Below are 18,386 nucleotides of genomic sequence, written 5' to 3'. Positions count from 1 at the left end.
CTCTTCTTTCTTTACAGACAAATCAATTGCAGCAGCCCAGCACTCTCAGCAACTCTGCAATAAACCAGTGTGCAGGCACAAAGGTGAAACACAGCAGTCCTGCTTCCAGCTCCCAAGATCAGCATCAGTAAAAGAAAGGGTTTTCAGAACTATGGAGAATACTCAAGCAGAAATCTTTTCACAGTTCTAAAAACAGCCAGAAAATACACACTGGCTAAAATTAAGCCCACATATTCCAGCTGTTTTTTCCCTACAAGATGAGAACTTGGGTTGATTTGCAATTTTTTTCCCAAGGACGAGATAATTCTGGAGGGATTATTTTAAATGCACCCCCCTTATTCTGCCATCAGTGTTTGTATAAGAGCCACACCTAGAGATCCCAGCCTAGGTCTGGGCCTGCTGTGGGCTGGGCATTGCACGGACACACAGTGAGAGCTCACAGTTTACACTGACAGAGTGGGAAGTATTGTGTCAGTCTTACAGATGGGAACTGAAGGCCAAGGAGGTTAATTGACTTGCCCAAGGTCACACAGGGAGTCTGTGGCTGAGCTGGGAACTGAATCCAGAGTTCCCGAGGGCTACTCCTTCTCTCAAAGCTCTATCTGCTTGGATAGATTTTCACAGGACACAATAACCACCCCCTCTATCAGGTGGTTCAGACTGACCTCCACCCACAAAAATCAAGTCAGCCAGGATAAACTCCCCACGCTCCATTCTCTCACACATGAACCTTGGAGTCTGTTCAAAAAACAGGCCCACCACATCTCCATATCTCATAACACAATAACAAGGGGACATTCAGTGGAATTGAGAAGGTAACACATTCAAAACCAACAAAAAGGAAATATTTTTCCACATGCATAATCAGACTGTGGAACTCAACGCCACATGATGTCATTGTGCCCAAAAACTTAGCAAGATTCAAAAAGGGACTAGATATTTATATGCATAGCTAGATTATCCAGAGTTATAGCTAATGCCAACACAGTTTTTGGAAGGGATATTAAACCTCCTGCGTTGGAATTTAAGCCAATCTCTGACTAGTAGGGATTAAAAGAAAGACCTAACGTGGGAAGGCAGGTTACACCACATCTACTTACTGCGGGGTTTCTTGTACCGTCCTCTGAAGCACTTAGTCCTGACCACCGTCACAGACAGGACACTGGACGACACGGACCTCAGGTCTGATCAAGTGTGGCAAATCCTACAAGGGCTTTGCTGGGCCAGGACAGAGAGTTGAGGAATGTGCCCTGCCACCAAACTAGGGGGCTATTAGCAACCTGAAAGGTCAAAGCTGCCATGACACCTGCTGGGTTGAAAGATGTCTCAGGTAGCCAGGCCCAGCCTGTTTAGAACTGAAGACAGTATGTCAAAGGCCAATCCCTTTGATTCTACCCATTGGCAAGCACAGACCATTCAGCCCCACTGGGATGTGCTGTCAATATGAAACTCCATTTAATAATATAAATTTCCAAAAGGTCTCCAGGTGCAAATGCCGCTGAGGTCACAGTAAGAGTCTAACCTGGAGGTGCCAGTGGCATGAAACACTGTAGCCAGGTTCTGCATGTGAAAAGACAGGTGCAACCTTCTAGCCACATGCAGCTGGAAATAGCGTCTGACCATAGCAGTTCCCTGAGCATTCAAGGATCCAACTCAGCCCTCACAGTAACAGATAGGGGTCCACCCAGGATGGGGGAGGAGGCAGATACAGATCTCCACTACTTCTAAGGGGAATGCTACTTTGCACTTCCTTAGTACCTGTCATACAAGGTTCTCAAGCGTGTTACCGGGAACAGTGCTGGATGTGTTCTGAATCAGGATTTCCTCTTCTAAATGTTTTATGGTTTCCCTTTACTCTTTACAGAAAGTCTGCCATGAAGACCCTTGTGTCTGGCTCACCAGCGCAGTGAAATGGGGCAATTTCACCCTGACTATGATCCAGAGTGTCTCACGAGGGTTATTTAGCGCTAGATCCTGCACCCACTGAGGTCAACGGTGACTTTTCCACTGGTGTCAGTGGGAGCAGAATCAGCCCCTTGGCAATTAAAAGCCTTAGGCTTTGCGGTCCTGGCGATGGAGCTCTCTGTGCAGAGTGGCTTCCCGCCACCCTTAGAGAACAGTAGGGAGGAGTCTGGAAATTCCAAGGAAGCTGTTAAGACTCCGCCACAGTCTCCTGGCTAGCAGCTACTAAGAGTCAGACAGCACTCCTTATTCCCACTGAAGCAGTCTTCACCACGCATGCAGCTTCTGCCTGAACAGCCAAGTGCACTCCCCATCCTGCCTTCCTTGTCGTGATCTGAAAGCAAATTGCACTGCTGGTTTCAGAGCAGCTTCCTTTCACACTCGATACAAAAATCATCATCATCACACAGGACCCAGGTGGGGAGAATCAATGACTGCGAAGTTCACCGGCCCCTTTTTATGGGCACAGCAGTCCCCTGCATGGCAGGAGCACCAGGGCATGCCCATACAGCTCAGGCACAGGGCTACACTTAAGAAAGAAAGTCAATGCAAGCTGAGCGGAGCAGCTGGAGCCTGACAGCCACTCACTCCCTACAGTTAATCCTGCTGCAGAGTGACAGCAGGGCGGAGTATTTTACAGGGAAGGAGAAATGGCTAATAAAACCAGAGGCCTTTATTAGCAGTACATAAAGCAGAGCCAGTCTAGGCCAGTCATTCGCATGGCAGCAGCTACGTTTGCATGTGACCATGTGAGGGTGCCCTGCTGGAGTCCCGAGTGGGCCATGGCTGTTACCTGAACCGTGATCCAACCCTGGGAAAGGACACTCTGAGGAAAATCCCTGCACTGACCCCTAGGGATCCGCGGGGCTGGACCCCAGGTCAGGACTGAAACCTCTCTGGGCTGACTTTTGCCAGTCATGTGCCTTTCACAGGGTATCCATGCAGCACTGTACTCTGCCGCCGCCCATCTGCACTGACAGGCCTAGCAAAGGCTGTGTCAGATCTGACTCAGGTGGGAACCCTGATGGATACCGTGTGGCTACAACATCACAGTCAGAGCTGCACTGCGAGTCAGTGAGTGTGGGGTAACACTTCACCTTACAGAGGGTGTGGGAGGCCAGGACGCAGTGTGGTGCCCAGCCCCCACAGCAATGGGCTCCTCAGATCAGACAGCCAAACCCTGCCCTGCTGTGCGTATTACCTGAGATGGATGCAGGTAGGGCTCTGGAGAAGCCAGGTTAGTCTGCACAGACACACTCTTCTCCAGCAGGATCTGAGGGAACCCCAGCTTCTCAAAGGTATTCCTCTTCCAGTGCTTGCTCTCCTGCTGTGCCAGGGCCTCATCCTCGCTGAAGGCCCGCACCACGGGGCCGGGCATAGGTAAAGGCAAGGCACCATCGCTCTCATAGCCTGAGCCGTCCTTCTGGGAATCCCAGCTGCTCCGCTGCTTCATGTGGTAGTGAGCCTGCTGCGCCTCCCACGCCAGTCGGGCCTGGGCCAGGAAGGGCTCCGGGAAGCCCCGCACTGCCTCAGCCTCAATGGATTTGCTCTCTGTGCGGTTCATCTGGGGCCTGTAAGTGCCGGGCATGGGCCTCTCCTCTGCCATCAGCTGCTCGTTGAGAGCCTCCCGATCCCCCGAACCATCCGTGGAGGAGGTGTTGGGGTCGTGGGACAGGGAGGGCTTCCTGCTTTTCCTTTTCCTGGTGCTAGGTGAGTACCCTGTAGAAGACATGGTGTCCTGCTGACTGGACCATGACATGGAGTCTTCCCCCTGGGAGGCCTGGCTCACGGGCTGGCTGTGTCGGAAGTCAGCCCCTTCCATGCTGCTGTAGTCCCCAGACTTGATCTCCAGGCGCTGGTCCCTCACCAGGCAGGGGCTGTGTTGCAATGAGTACGAGCCACCTATGGGGTTAGGGGAGTACTTGTGTCGCAGGCCCGTTTTCAGCTTGGGGCTGGAACCGGACTGCTCCACGTAAACCAGCTGTCTTACATACTCCTTGCCTGCAGGGCTGTACTCCAGGCTCATGAACCTCTCGGGGCATTTCTGTTTGGTGAGCACCAGCTGCTGGTAGGGAGAGTTGGGGCCCTGCTTGGGCGACTGCAAGAATGGGTGGGGTTTGCGGATGGGTGATTTCTGCGGGGAGCCCGCCTTGTAGTTGCCGCTGGCTTCATACTGCATGTCCACCGGGGGCTCATCATAGATGGGGGCCTGGTACTCCATGGGGGGCTCCTCGTACAAGGGGGGCTCATAGGCATAGCGAGGAGAAGATGGCTGGGACTCACTCGAGTGCTTCCGGTGCTGGGACTGGAGCGGGGAGCAGAATGAATCCCCCCGACCGAGCAGCGGGGAGCAGCTGCCCACATGGTCAGCCCTTTTCAAGAAGGGAGACTGCTTCCTCTCAGGGAAGAAGACGGAGTTGTCAGTGTCAGGGGCAAACGTCTGCAGGTTGGGGGACTGCTGGCCCCCTGACGGCCTCCGTGAGCGGGTCCCCTGCTGGCTGTCGGTGGTGTAGCCATTGCCCTGGTGCATGAGAAAGCTCGGCTCGCGGTCCGTCACCTTAATCAGCAGGCGCTCCTTGGTGCCGGTGTTCCATCGCAGGGAGGACGTCCTGTGCGAGGCAGAGAACACACAAGCCATCGTCAGAAAGGGAGGGATTGGGGGAGTGGGGGTGTTTTCATGCAAAGAATAAAGAGCATATGCCTGAGAATTTTTATATTGTGTGTTAGGTTTCCAAAAGATACCCACCTCCCAGGGGCACATACACTAGCATAAGCAGGTGGCATCCCCACTCTGCTCCCAACAGACATACACACCGGAGACATCCAAATTTAGTTCCTTCCAAATATAAACCTCAGCCCAAGCTTCCTGAGTTAAGTTGTTCCTAGAGTTTTTCCCTGCAGGACCTTCTGTGTCTCTACCTAGTTCCTTCTGCCTTAGAAACTCTTAAACCTTTTATTCACCTGAGTCGAAGGTGATAGGAGCCATTTGGTCTGGGCACCGAGGTAAGTTAGCAGAAGAGCTCTGAAGTTCTGTGCAGTGCTCTAAGCACCTGGCTCTCCATCACAGTTATTTAACACATATCCCATTTGCACAGAAACAAGGTTCCCAGAAGGCATCCAACTTTAGCCCACTCCCCCAGCAAGAGTGAGGGGCCTAGCCCAGCAGTTGAGACATTGAAGTCAGCCTCTGCCAGATCCTTGAGGGTAGCAAGCTCCTGTCTAACACTCTCCCCTGAGATCACTTGGCACTGTTCCCCAGACAGTTACATCTAGGGAGCCTCTCAACTGCTGCTGGGGCACATGCAGAGAAAGACTCGTCAGTGAGCTACAGCACACACGGTCCAAACTGCTTTGGTGGATTTAACATAACTACTTCAAGTAAACAGCAACCAAAACTGAACCACCTGGAACCATTTTAACCCAAGGAAGGTCACAGATCAAAGACTTTGAGTGCCCGGATTGGGTTTATAAGTGCCTTGCTCTGGAGAACTGAGCCGTGGGTTGTACGCCCCCCATGGAAGGGACCTAGGGTGGTGATTTTGAATGCCTGAATTGAGACACTTTAAAGGGGCCTGATTCTCATTGGGCTGGTAGCTTGGCACTTTCTAAACATCAGGCCCTAAGGGGTCTCAATGGAGGCAGCCAAATTCACTAGTCACACCTGAAAGCCTTGGCCTGGGCCTAGTTTGTCTGTCTGTCTGAAGAGCTACGCACTGCTGTGGCACTCTACGTGCAAAAACTATGGTAAGAATTCAAATTGCAAAGTTGAGCGCTCAGAAGTTACAGAATGACCCGATCACATACTGCTTTTTCCACAAGAGCCGCGCCTCATTCAGTGCACAAGACAGAGCGGCTCTAGGAACAAGTCAAGGCTGTGTAGGCAATGAGACTGTATTCCATAGGCTCCCTGCCTCGTTTGCTGAACAAGCTGAGGGGTGGCAGTGAATGAGGCAGGGGACTGCAGGAAGAGAAAGGATGGTCTCATGGTTAAGGCTTCCCTGGAGAATTGGATTCTATCCTCACCTCTGCCACAGTGTGTGTATGTGATGCTGGGCAAGTCACTTAAATCAACTTTTCATGGATGGTCTCTAATCGCACGTTCCTCATTTTCAGGCTATCCAACTTGAGACCCCTGGTCTCATTGCAGAAGTGCTGCACACACGCCCAAAGTCAATGGAAGCCGTGCTTTGAACATGCAAAGATGTCATATGCTGCTTAGTACTCCAGAAATCAAGTCCCCAGACATCTCAAACTGGGCATCCAAACTTAGTGGACACTTTTGACCTTAAATCTCTCTGGGTGAAATCCACAAAGCAACTTAGGTGTCTAAACTCCACAGTTAAAAGAGTTGAAATCCCTCTGCGGGGCACTACTGTGACCCACAAAACTCCCACTTGGCTGCCACCTAAACTCATTTGGAGCCTAATCTGCCATTGTAAAAGTTCCCATAGTGCCTAACTTGGGGCATGCCCATGGCTGTCTCCCTCTACGCATCTCATAGACTCATAGACTCTAGGACTGGAAGGGACCTCGAGAGGTCATCCAGTCCAGTCCCCTGCCCTCATGGCAGGACCAAATACTGTCTAGACCAGCCCTAATAGACATTTATCTAACCTACTCTTAAATATCTCCAGAGATGGAGATTCCACAACTTCCCTAGGCAATCTATTCCAGTGTTTAACCACCCTGACAGTTAGGAATTTTTTCCTAATGTCCAACCTAAATCTCCCTTGCTGCAGTTTAAGCCCATTGCTTCTTGTTCTATCATTGGAGGCTAAGATGAACAAGTTTTCTCCCTCCTCCTGATGACACCCTTTTAGATACCTGAAAACTGCTATCATGTCCCCTCTCAGTCTTCTCTTTTTCAAACTAAACAAACCCAATTGTTTCAGCCTTCCTTCATAGGTCATGTTCTCAAGACCTTTAATCATTCTTGTTGCTCTTCTCTGGACCCTCTCCAATTTCTCCACATCTTTCTTGAAATGTGGTGCCCAGAACTGGACACAATACTCCAGTTGAGGCCTAACCAGCGCAGAGTAAAGCGGAAGAATGACTTCTCGTGTCTTGTTTAAACACACCTGTTAATGTATCCCAGAATCACGTTTGCTTTTTTTGCAACAGTATCACACTGTTGACTCATATTAAGCTTGTGGTCCACTATGACCCCTAGATCTCTTTCTGCCGTACTCCTTCCTAGACAGTATCCTCCCATTCTGTATGTGTGAAACTGATTGTTCCTTCCTAAGTGGAGCACTTTGCATTTATCTTTATTGAACGTCATCCTGTTTACCTCAGACCATTTCTCCAATTTGTCCAGATCATTTTGAATTTTGACCCTGTCCTCCAAAGCAGTTGCAATCCCTCCCAGTTTGGTATTGTCTGCAAACTTAATAAGCGTACTTTCTATGCCAACATCTAAATCGTTGATGAAGATATTGAACAGTCTGGACACTTACCTCCTGCCTACGCCCCAAAGCAATTCAGGAACAGCAGGAAGACAGGCATTCAGCCCCTAAGTCATATGCTGGATGGGATCCAGCAAGCAGCCTCTGAGCACGTCTAGTGAAGCAGGTTTAAAATCCAAACAAAATCCGGTGGAAGGGATACAAACTGTATAACTTTTAGACCAGTTCTTCAGTGGGATGTGGGAGACCCAAGTTCAATTCTGCCATCTCTGCCAGAGGCAGAGAAAGGATTTGCATAGGGTCTCCCACCTCTCGGGAGAGTGCGAATGAGGGGTTCCCTCAGTCTCTCCTGCTGGAACTGTTCCACAGTGTCTCAGTAATGGGACCAGTGAGAGGAGGAATGATTCTGTGCTCCGAGCACCTACCTGGGGAGGTGGGAGACCCCAGGTCCAGCCTCCCTGCTTCAATCATGCTTCATTATTTATACACAATGGAACAGCTTCTAGAGGAGAGACAGAGGGAGCCCCACATCAGACTATCCCACAGCTCAGTGGCTACAGCATATTTCTGAAAGATGGGGGACCCCTATTCAAAATCTCTCCCCACATCAGGCAGAGGGGGGAACTGAACCTGGGTGTTCTACATCCCAGGCAAGTCTTTTAGCCACGGGACTAAAAGTTTAAGGTGCGCATCACCTAGCGCTGCCAATTTTCTAATCACACAAAACTGAACACCCTATCCCCGCCCCTTCCCCGGGGCTCTGCCCCTTCTCCAGGGCCCCACCCCCACTCACTACAATCCCCCTCCCTCTGTGGCTCACTCTCCCCGCCCTTCACTCACTTTCACTGGGCTGGGGCAAGAGGTTGGGGTGCAGGAGAGAGTGAGGGCTCTAACCGGGGGGGGGGCAGGCTCCAGGGTGGGGCCAGAAATGAGGGGTTCAGAGTGCAGGAGAGAGTTCCAGGCTGGGGCAGGGAGTTGAGGTACAGGAGAAGGTGAGGGCTCCAGCTGGGGGTGCGGGCTCTGGGGTGGGACTAGGGATGAGGGGTTTGGGGAGCAGGAGGGGGTTCCAGGTTTGGGGTTGGCACCAAGGGATTAGGAGTGAGGAAGGGGGCTATGGGTTTAGGCGGGGGTTGGGGTGCAGGAGGGGGTGAGGGCTCTCGGTGGGGCTTGGGATGAGGGGTTCAGGGTGTGGGAAAGGGCATGAGGGCTCTGGGCTGGGGCTGCAGGCTCTGGAGTGGGGCCAGGGATAGGAGTTTGGGGTGCAGGATGGGGCTCCGGGGTGGGCAGGCTCAGGGGTGGGGCAGGGAGTTGGGGCAAGGGCTTACCTCGGGCAGCTCCCGGTCAGTGACGCAGCGGGGCTAAGGCAGGCTGCCTGCCTGTCCTGGCACCATGCTGCGCCCTGGAAGCGGCCAGCAGGTCCGGCTCCTAGGTAGGGGGGCGAGGAGGCTCCATGTGCTGCTCTTGCCCATAGGCACCACCACCCCCTAATTCCCATTGGCTTCAGTTTCATTTACTGGAGAAATTCCTACTGGCACCAACCAGCAAAGTGCTTTAAATCAGTAAAACACAGACTAGAGCCCCATACTCACTGTGCAACACCGCCCCTTCCACCTTCCCAGTACAGTTACAGGTCAGTTAAGTGAGCCAAAAGGGTTTCCACTCCTCCCACAGAATTCCCTGAACAGCACAGAGCCAGCCTCCGGACCCTGCCTGCCCAGCCAAAGGAACTAAACATGGCAAGGAGAATCTTCACATTCATTTACTGAAGAAAGCCTTTAGCGCTGGTCCTTAGCAAGGTCTTCAGAAGAGAAAGTGAGAGACCCTCTTCTCCCATTGCTCCCTCTCTACTTTTTATTGTGAGGTGAGCCCAGTAAATTGGAGGCGTCTCTTGAACAACTATCTTGCCACTTTCCCACTGTTGCCAACTAGCATGATTGTATTGCAAGTCTCACAACATTTGGTGCTTTCCCTGAGGGAACACAGATTCTAAAGCCATGTGATTAGACAAACATCTCAGCCATGACTTAAAACCAAGCAAGCTTCAAGCCCTCATTTGAGGAGAAAAGTTTGGAAGCAAGAATCCTAAGAGCTCAAAATCCAGAAGAAAAGATGTAAAGCACCCAGCGTTTATTATTTTTAAAAATCCCATGATTTTTGAGCCAATTGTGACTTTTGGGGGCCCGACCAGTGATTTGTGAGTGTGAGTCCTAAGGCCAAAGCGGGATGGGTGCTTATGGTCAGCAGACTTGGTTCCTTTTCAGGAGGTGGAGTGGGGAAAAGCTTTTGCAGTCCTTCCTCCCCGCCCCCAAGTTAAATGATAAGAGGGCTCAGAGATATCGTTACAAAGTGTTTCTTGATTGTTTTACGCCACAGTACCACAGGGCAACTGCTCCATAACAACAAAGCACAAACACACATAAAAATGATTTAGGACCAACAGCTTTGTTTATCGGGATGGCTACTTGATGTTTATGGACCCCAACAGACAACTCAAAACGCAGAGAAATCTATTATGGACATTTTTAAAGCCCTCCTTTCCCCTGAAGAAATATGGCCTCTCATATTGGGCACTGCATGGGGCCACCAGCTTGGCTATTTCAGCCACCCCGTCCCATTTGTTTGCAAGGGTACAAGCCTCCAGGAGTCCGTGAGAGTTTATTGCTTCCTTCCCATCACACCCAGCTGTTCCTCTTTGCTGAGTTACACCTTCACAAGAGTGCACACCAATAAAACTCCCACATATCTATCATGTCAGGGCAGCTGGCATTATCATGGCACTTGTGTTTCATATACATAGAATGGGAAAGGTAAATTCCAGGGTAAATTCAGCTGTCACAGGAGGTCAAAGCTAATTTGTACTATTTCAAAATACAACATTTAACAAATAAAACAATCGAAAATGGAGAGTCTAACCAGACCATGAGAGAGCAATTCCACAGCCAAACACAACGCAGGATTCCGGAATCAGGATTGCACCACAACTCTGGCCAATAAATGGAGCAGCCAGTTATGTAAGTAACAGACCGCATGCAGCAAAGGAACTGGGACGGAAGGAATCAAGTCTGGTCACTGGTTGTGGTGAGAGATGACCAAGCTGACAAACTAGGTATAGAACAGCGCAGTTCCCAGACACAATGCAGAATATGAGAGGGAATACAAGTGCAGCATTTTCATCTTCACCAGGTGCGGACGTTTCTGGGGTTGTGGTTAGGGTTCTTTGCATTTAAAAAAATGCTGCCCACTGTACATACAGAGCATAAACCAGCAATGGAGTCTGAGTTTCAGAGAAGTCACTGGATTTACTGCAGATTTACACAGAGGTAAATGACAGCAGAATCGGGCTCCACAGATGCAGATGGTAAGATGTTAATTATTTAGTCCTGCTGATGCTAAAGGCCATTTTCCCGCTACTCTGCTTCACCTACATAGTACTCAGTTTACAATTCTTCTACTGAAAGTTTCCCAACCGGTTACATCATGAGTGCAGGGGACTGGACTAGGAGACTTCTCGAGGTCCCTGCCAGTCCTACACGTCTATGATTTTATGTAACACTTTAGTTCAACCCCGGGAGCTCATATGGCACAGTATGCATTGCACTGGAACGAAGACACAACATATTGCCCCAAACCAGCACTACATTACTTTCTGATGCCTCCTCCAACATGCAGGAATAGCACTAATGTTGACTGAGCTGCACACGAGACTTCAGACACATCAATTCACTGCACAAGATTCCCGTCAAACACCACACTAACACACACAAAATTGAATCAGAAGTAAGCAGGGGAGAGAAATGTGACAGCCCTGCACACGCACATCTGCCGATCGCTGCCGCTAAGCCAATCTGACACTCCTGCTGCTGGGAGGCGACTGCAAACAGGGCAGCTTGAGAAAGCCAAACACTAACAAGGGAATGAAAGAATAAAAGCACCTCGCTGATGTTCAGTGGGGATGGCTCAAAGGCATATTTGCAGTAAATAAGATATTGGCTAATGACAGCGTTGCGCTGAGAAGATGCTGTTCAGCCTTGTTGCTGTTGCTACTCTAAACCGATGTGATCCAGCACTGCATCTGGTGGAAGTGCAGTGTCAGAGGACTGGACTGCGGCTGGCAGGGATGACATTTTTTCTTCTTTTTCAAATCCTAAGAGTTTTAACCTGACACAGTTGCCAGTCCCTATCCAAGGAAATTTCCCTTCCAAGGGCTGAGGTTTGATTGGAATGGTGATGGAGTGCTGGGGGAATGTTGTTCTATAGTCTGTACTGAGGATGGCCAAATCATGGAGTGTGGGACAAAGGGCACACAGAGCTTTACAATGCAGCCAGTGCTACCCCAGAGACTACAGGTCCCAGCATGCCATGTGCTATCTTGAGCCAAGCAGCTAGACACACAGTATGCTGGGACCTGTAGTCTCCATAGGCTGCATCTCTATAATAAACAACGGCAGCTTCATGTCAATTACATGCTGCCTTCAGCCTACTGGCTAGTTGCCACCACTGCAGCCTTCTCTTGGAGCACCATCCTGGTAGATGGCAGTGAAGCAGTTAAATAGCTTCAGCTGGTTTCCAGGTTCCAAAAATATACGATCAAAATTTTGGTGAGTTCAGACAGCATGAGAGAAAACATTAATGACTTGCATTACCACGCAGGGCTGCCCGGGGGGGGCAAGTGGGGCAAGTTGCCCCAGGCCCCGCAGGGGCCCCCACGAGAGTATAGTATTCTATAGTATTGCAACTTTTTTTTACGGAAGGGGCCCCTGAAATTCCCTTGCCCCAGGCCCCCTGAATCCTCTGAGTGGCCCTGTTACCATGGCACCAAGAGGCCCATTGTGCCTGGGACTGTGCTAGGTTACAGTAAGATCCACTCCTCTTTGGGGCAGAGACTATGGTCTAATTGATGCAGCAAGACGGGAGGACAACAGGCACATGGAATTGCTAAACAGAACCAAGACCACTGGCCTCTAGCTAGACCAGTGTGCTGTCTCCAATGGCAGCCAGTCCTTCAGAGGAAGTGGCAAGAAAGGTTATTCTATACTGCCTGCTTGCAGTCTATGCTACTTAGAGATGGCGAGTAACAACCAGTGCTGCCTATTTTATTTGCTCGTTTATTTACATCTCATAATTAAGAAAAATAATTCATTTAATACCATTACGTTTATCCACCATCACCTGATGCAGTGATTTTACCCACGATGCAGTCAAATGGGTAACCTAGTGCAATGGAACACAAATAGCTCCATGGACATCAGATCATCTCAGCAGGAGACCATAGGTTTTGCCAATAAAAGCCCTTCTATTCCAACAGGCTAGTCCTGGTACAATGAGGAGGAGGGAGAGGCTCTTACTGACTTTTGTTTCCAGAAGAAAACCTCCGTGCAGTATAGTTGTAGCTGTGTTGGTCCCAGGCCATGAGAGAGACAAGGGGGGGTAAGGTCATATCTTTTATTGGACCAACTTCTGTTGGTGAGAGAGGCAGCAAGAGAGACAAGAAAGAAGAAAAGCTGACAGACTAGGAATCTGGGGGGCAGGCTGTGGGAGGGCCTTGTGTAGAACCTTGTCCTGAGCAGGCAGGACTGAGAATTGCTGCATCCTTTTACTGGAGCGTAAGGCAAAGAAACAATCTTTGGGCCAGCTGCAGTGGTTGTGTTTTGTGTCATGCTGGAGAGCTGGGATCTTGTACTCAATTCCTTGCTCGCCAGGCTAGGAAATAGCGGGGACCGTCCTGGTAGTTATTTTTCCTGATGGAGAAAGAGCGAATGACGCTTTAATGGGAGCTCAATCCATGGGCTCATGACTGGGGGAGGGGGCTACAAGGCCATTTTAGGAAAGCAAATCAGGCCTGAGGAGGATGATGAGACAGAGAGAAGGGGGAGGTTTGGGAAGGTGTAATATAAAAGCTCCATCCGCCTGCTGACAAAACCCAAATTCCAAGTCCCCAGGAGCATGAACTCCCATCTCTGGGATGAAGTCAAAGTGATGCTGGACAAGGTTTGTGCAGGGAAGACATCTGGCCCCTGCAATTGTGCTGAGAAAGAAGGTTTGACCTTCAGGAAACCAGACCTGCCTTCAGCTTCCCTGGTAATGCAAGTGAAGTTCACTGTAAGTAATGTTTTCCCAGATTAATAAAGAATCCAGCAAAATGCATTTCCAACTTGCAGCTGGAACGCCTGTGATTCACATTCTAGTGGCATGTCCTCGAGTTATCCATTTCAACTCTAATTGGAATTTGCAATTAAATGAACATAGTTTTTCTTTATTAATAATTCATGGACAGAAATAATTATAACCTCAGCTCCGCAATATTAACTCTTTAGGCCTGTGCCACAAGGAGTTGTAGAACTCTCGGTCTGGCCACACAGTCCCTGCTGAGCTGCTCCAGTCCTCAGGCCTTCGCCTCTTCACTGTTGGGTGCCTATGGAGCAACAGGAAAGGAATGCTAAAGGGAGGAACAATGACACACTCGAAAATACACAAACAAGGCAGGAGTTTCCATCTGTGCTGGTGGCAGGATGACACAGGTCCAGCTCCCAATCAATCAATCAGCAACATGATGATAGCAACAGGGCTGGGATCCCAGTTCTGCTGCTTCAAGTAGGGGTAGTGCTAAGGCAGTGCTTGGGGCAGCAGAGAGCCCATCTAATAACCTCCTCCTTATCAAAAAATAAAACAAGAACCTGTATCACAGCGGCGGACACAGCTGCTGGGGGAACTGCGCTCTCAGGCTTCAGCAACAGATTAGAGTATATAAATATTCCAGGTCCTGGGCATCTTTGACTCTACCTAGTGCCCTCTAAAAAGCGATATGACCGTCAGTCTGACCATGTCAAAATAATAAACTAAAAACAATCAAAGTCCCTTAGAATACAGTCAATTTTGACTTGGGCAAGGACCAGCAAGTGTCCCCGTGGAGCACAAGAATCTTTCAACAGCAGGAGGCAGCAGGCCATGTGGATACCTGACTTTTGAGAATGGGACAAACCAAAATCTGTTCCTATCAGGGCTGTCAATTAATCGCAGTTAACTCATGCAATTAACTAAAAAAATTAATCAAAACTTTAAAATTTTATCACGATTAATCACAGTTTTAATCGCACTGTTAAACAACAGAATACCAATTGACATTTATTAAATATTTTGGATGTTTTTCCAAAAATATTGATTTCAATTACAACACAGAATACACTTTATATTATTTTTATTACAAATATTTGCACTGTAAAAATGATGAACAAAAGAAATAGTATTTTTCAGTTAATCTCATATAAATACCATACTGCAATCTCTTTATCGTGAAAGTGCAATTTACAAATGTACCGTACATTTTTTTTGTTACATAACTGCACTCAAAAACAAAACAATGTAACTTCAAAGCCTACCAGTCCACTCAATCCTACTTCCTGTGCAGCTAATCGCTAAGAGAAACCAGTTTGTTTACAATTACAGGAGATAATGCTGCCTGCTTCTTATTTACAATGTCACCTGAAAGTGAGAACAGGCATTCCCATGGCACATTTGTAGCCGGCATTGCAAGGTATTTACGTGCCAGATATGCTTAATATTCGCATGCCTCTTCATGCTTCAGCCATCATTCCAGAGGCCATGCATGCTGATGATGCTCGTTAAAAAAATAATGTGTTAATTAAATTTGCGACTGAACTCCTTGGGAAGAGAATTGTATGTCTCCTGCTCTGTGTTCTATCTGCATTCTGCCATATATTTCATGTTATAGCAGTCTCGGATGATGACCCAGCATGTTCATTTTAAGAACTTTCACTGCAGATTTGACAAAATGCAAAGAAGGTACCAATGTGAGATTTCTAAATATAGCTACAGTATGCAACCCAAGCTATAAGAATCTGAAGTGCCTTCCAAAATCTGAGAGGGACGAGGCATGGACTTTCAGAAGTCTTAAAAGAGCAACACTCTGAGGCGGAAACAACAGAACCCAAACCACCAAAAAAGAAAATCAACCTTCTGCTGGTGGGATCTGACTCAGATGATGAAAATGAACATGCGTCAATCTGCTGCTTTGGATCATTATCGAGCAGAACCCATCATCAGCATGGACGCATGTCCTATGGAATGGTGACTGAAGCATAAAGGGACATATGAATCCTTAGAGCAGGGGGTCGGCAACCTTTGGCACGCGGCTCACCAGGGGAAGCACCCTGGCGGGCCGGGCCATTCTGTTTACCTGCCACGTCAGCAGGTTCAGCCAATCACGGTTCCCACTGGCCACAGATCACCACTCCGGGCTGCAGGAAGCAGCAGCCAGCACATCCCTCGGCCCGCGCCGCTTCCCGCCGGCCTCATTGGCCCGGAGCGGCAAACTGCGGCCAGTGGGAGCCATGATTGGCCAAACCTGCTGATGCAGCAGGTAAACAAACCGGCCCGGCCCGCCAGGGTGCTTACCCTGGCAAGCTGCGTTCCAAGGTTGCCAACCCCTGCTTTAGAGCATCTGGCACGTAAAGGTCTTGTGACACTGGCTACAACAGTGCCATGTGAACGCCTAGTTTCACTTTCAGGTGACATTTTAAACAAAAAATGGGCAGCATTATCTCCTGCGAATGTAAACAAACTTGTTTGTATTTGCAGTTGGCCAAACAAGAAGTAGGACTGAGTGGACTTGTAGGTGCTAAAGTTTTACATTGTTTTATTTTTGAAAGCAGTTATTTTTTGTACATGTAAGCAGAGTCAGGATAAGCTCTACCCTGACATCTGGTGAAAAGAATTTCAGAGACTGTATTTGCATAGGCACGCCTACCCAATCCCAGGCTGCCGAGCTATGGGACTGCTTTGTGACAAATGACTCAACCTCAGTTGGGTGGCACTTGCTAGACAAGGGACATGGGTTCCAAAACCCAGTGAATTGAGAGAGGCTGGGGACAGGTATCTGTGTCTGGTGGTGCAGTCTCCTTGTGGAGCCAGAAGCACCAGTTCCACCCCCTCCTCTCTCCACTGTGGAATGTCAGAGTTGATTTTTTATTCCCTTAAGAATCCAGATACAGGTTACTGAGCTGAACTCACTTTTGGCTAATGGTGCACTAGCACTGGGGCTCCCCTACTATGAGCTGAGATCACTAAGAGCTGAATTCACTAAAGAGCTGAAATTACTGAGCTGAGAGCACTGAGTACAGTGCTAACTAGTGGGGGAGCCTGAAGCTATACTGCAGAACAGAGCAGCTGGCGGAGTGGAGCAGTTTGTGGGGATGGCTGGAGCGGATCACGGGACAGCTGGTGGAGCAGAGTGGCTGGCAGAGCGGAGTAGCTGTGGGACGGGTGGAGCGGCCCACAGAGCGAGCAGAGCCGAGCAGTTTGCAGGGACAACTGGAGCAGCTCACGGGACAGCTGGTGGAGCAGAGCAGGTGGTGGAGTGGAGCAGTTTGTGAGGACGGCTGGAGGAGCAGAGTGGAGCGGCTGGTAAAGCGGAGCAGTTCATGGAGAAGGCGGGAGCAGAACCCACGGAGAGGCAGGGCAGTTGGCCCCAGACCACGTAAGGTGCCCCTTTCTACCCGGGCTGGGGGGAGGGACCTCTGCAGATAGACTCTCAAACTTTGGGGCTGCACTGACCCAGGACAGAGACTTTTGGATTGTGGGACTTTTGGAACTGTGGGTGATTTGGGGGTTGCTGGATGATTTGGGGGTTGCTGGACTCAAGAGCCCAGGAAAGAGGACACAGCCCAATTTCCTGGGGTGGGTCTTTGCTCACGGTTTGGTCTATGAACTCTAGTTGAGGTGTTTTCCCAACTTAGTGTTTGTTGTTTATCTCATGTATTAAACCTTTTCTGCTACACCGAGACTCTGTGCTTGCGAGAGGGGAAGCATTGCCTCTTTGAGGCGTCTAGGGGTGTGTGTAAGATTTTCCCAGGTCACTGGGTGGGGGCTCGAGCTGGTTTGGCATTGGGTTATTGAAACGGAACCCCTGGATACTGAACCCGGCCCTTGTTGCTGCCAGCTCAGAGGGGCGGAAGGGTTACAGACATAATTCTACATTTGTAAGTTCAACTTTCATGATAAAGAGATTGCACTACAGCACTTGTATTAGGTGAATTGAAAAATACTATTTCTTTATTTTTACACTGCAAATATTTATAATAAAAAATAAATATAAAGTGAGCACTGTATTGTATTCTGTGCTGCAATTGAAATCAATATATTTGGAAAAGTGGAAAACATCCAAAAAAATTTATATAAACAGTATTCTATTATTAACAGTGCATTTAATCACTATTAATTTTTTTAATTGTGCGATTAATCATGATTAATTTTTTTAATCACTAGACAGCCCTAGTTTCTATCCTTCTCCAAACTGCAGTCAGATGATACAGGGTCTGGTTTGCAGTTTTGAGCATCTGCAGCTCCTATTGATTTCAACAGGCACCTCTGGAAAACAGGCTCAGAGACTTTCTGGGTGCTAGCAAACTGGGTCATATTTAAACCACCATCTGTTCTCATAGACTAACCAGGGCTTATTAACAACCCCGAGAGGCCCAGATAAAACAGTGCCTCAATTCTTCATCTCCCTCCCATTTGTGTCATGATGTCCTTGTTTGTATCACTGTGGTGCCTGAAGGGTCCAACCAAGATAGCTCCAGTGTGCTAGGTGCTGTAGAAACACAAAATGAGAGACAGTTCTGGCTTGAGAGAGCTCACAATTTAAATAGACAAGGCAGGAAGCCTTGAGGGGGCGTAGAGAGGGGAAGTGACTTGCCCAGGGTCAAACAGCAGGTTAGTAGCAGATCCCAAAACAGAACTCAGATCCCCTGGCTCCCAATCCAGTGGCTAATCCACTGGACCATACAGCCACTGTACTGGTCCCCCTCTATGCTTAATGGTTACTTCAGAAAAGAACAAGCTCCTTCAATGTTTATTTTCCCAGCCCCCCTCCTCTTCTCTTTTAAAGAGATTCTCTCGTTGAAACATGCCTAATGGAAAGTGCTGGAGTCAGACACCCTCTATCCACAGCAAAGACATGGAACAGGCAGTACTTTCCCTCAGGCTGCCCCACACAGGCCTCAG

At 49.0% G+C, this 18,386-nt stretch overlaps 1 protein-coding gene across 2 annotated transcripts in view; it reads right to left on the bottom strand.

Moving 5' to 3' along the window:
- Positions 1-18,386, bottom strand: part of ARHGAP39 (Rho GTPase activating protein 39) — a 402,448-nt gene that overhangs the window by 153,219 nt on the left and 230,843 nt on the right. For both annotated transcript variants that reach the window (XM_030553957.1, XM_030553958.1), the window contains exon 4: positions 3,164-4,571. In XM_030553957.1, coding sequence (XP_030409817.1) covers positions 3,164-4,571 — 1,408 coding nt within the window. The remainder of the gene's footprint in view (positions 1-3,163; positions 4,572-18,386) is intronic.

This window comes from Gopherus evgoodei, chromosome 2 (assembly GCF_007399415.2).
Source record: "Gopherus evgoodei ecotype Sinaloan lineage chromosome 2, rGopEvg1_v1.p, whole genome shotgun sequence".
NCBI classification, from domain to species: Eukaryota; Metazoa; Chordata; order Testudines; family Testudinidae; genus Gopherus; species Gopherus evgoodei.
The sequence above is the reverse complement of the archived record's forward strand: the minus strand, read 5'-3'. Positions and strand labels throughout refer to the sequence as shown.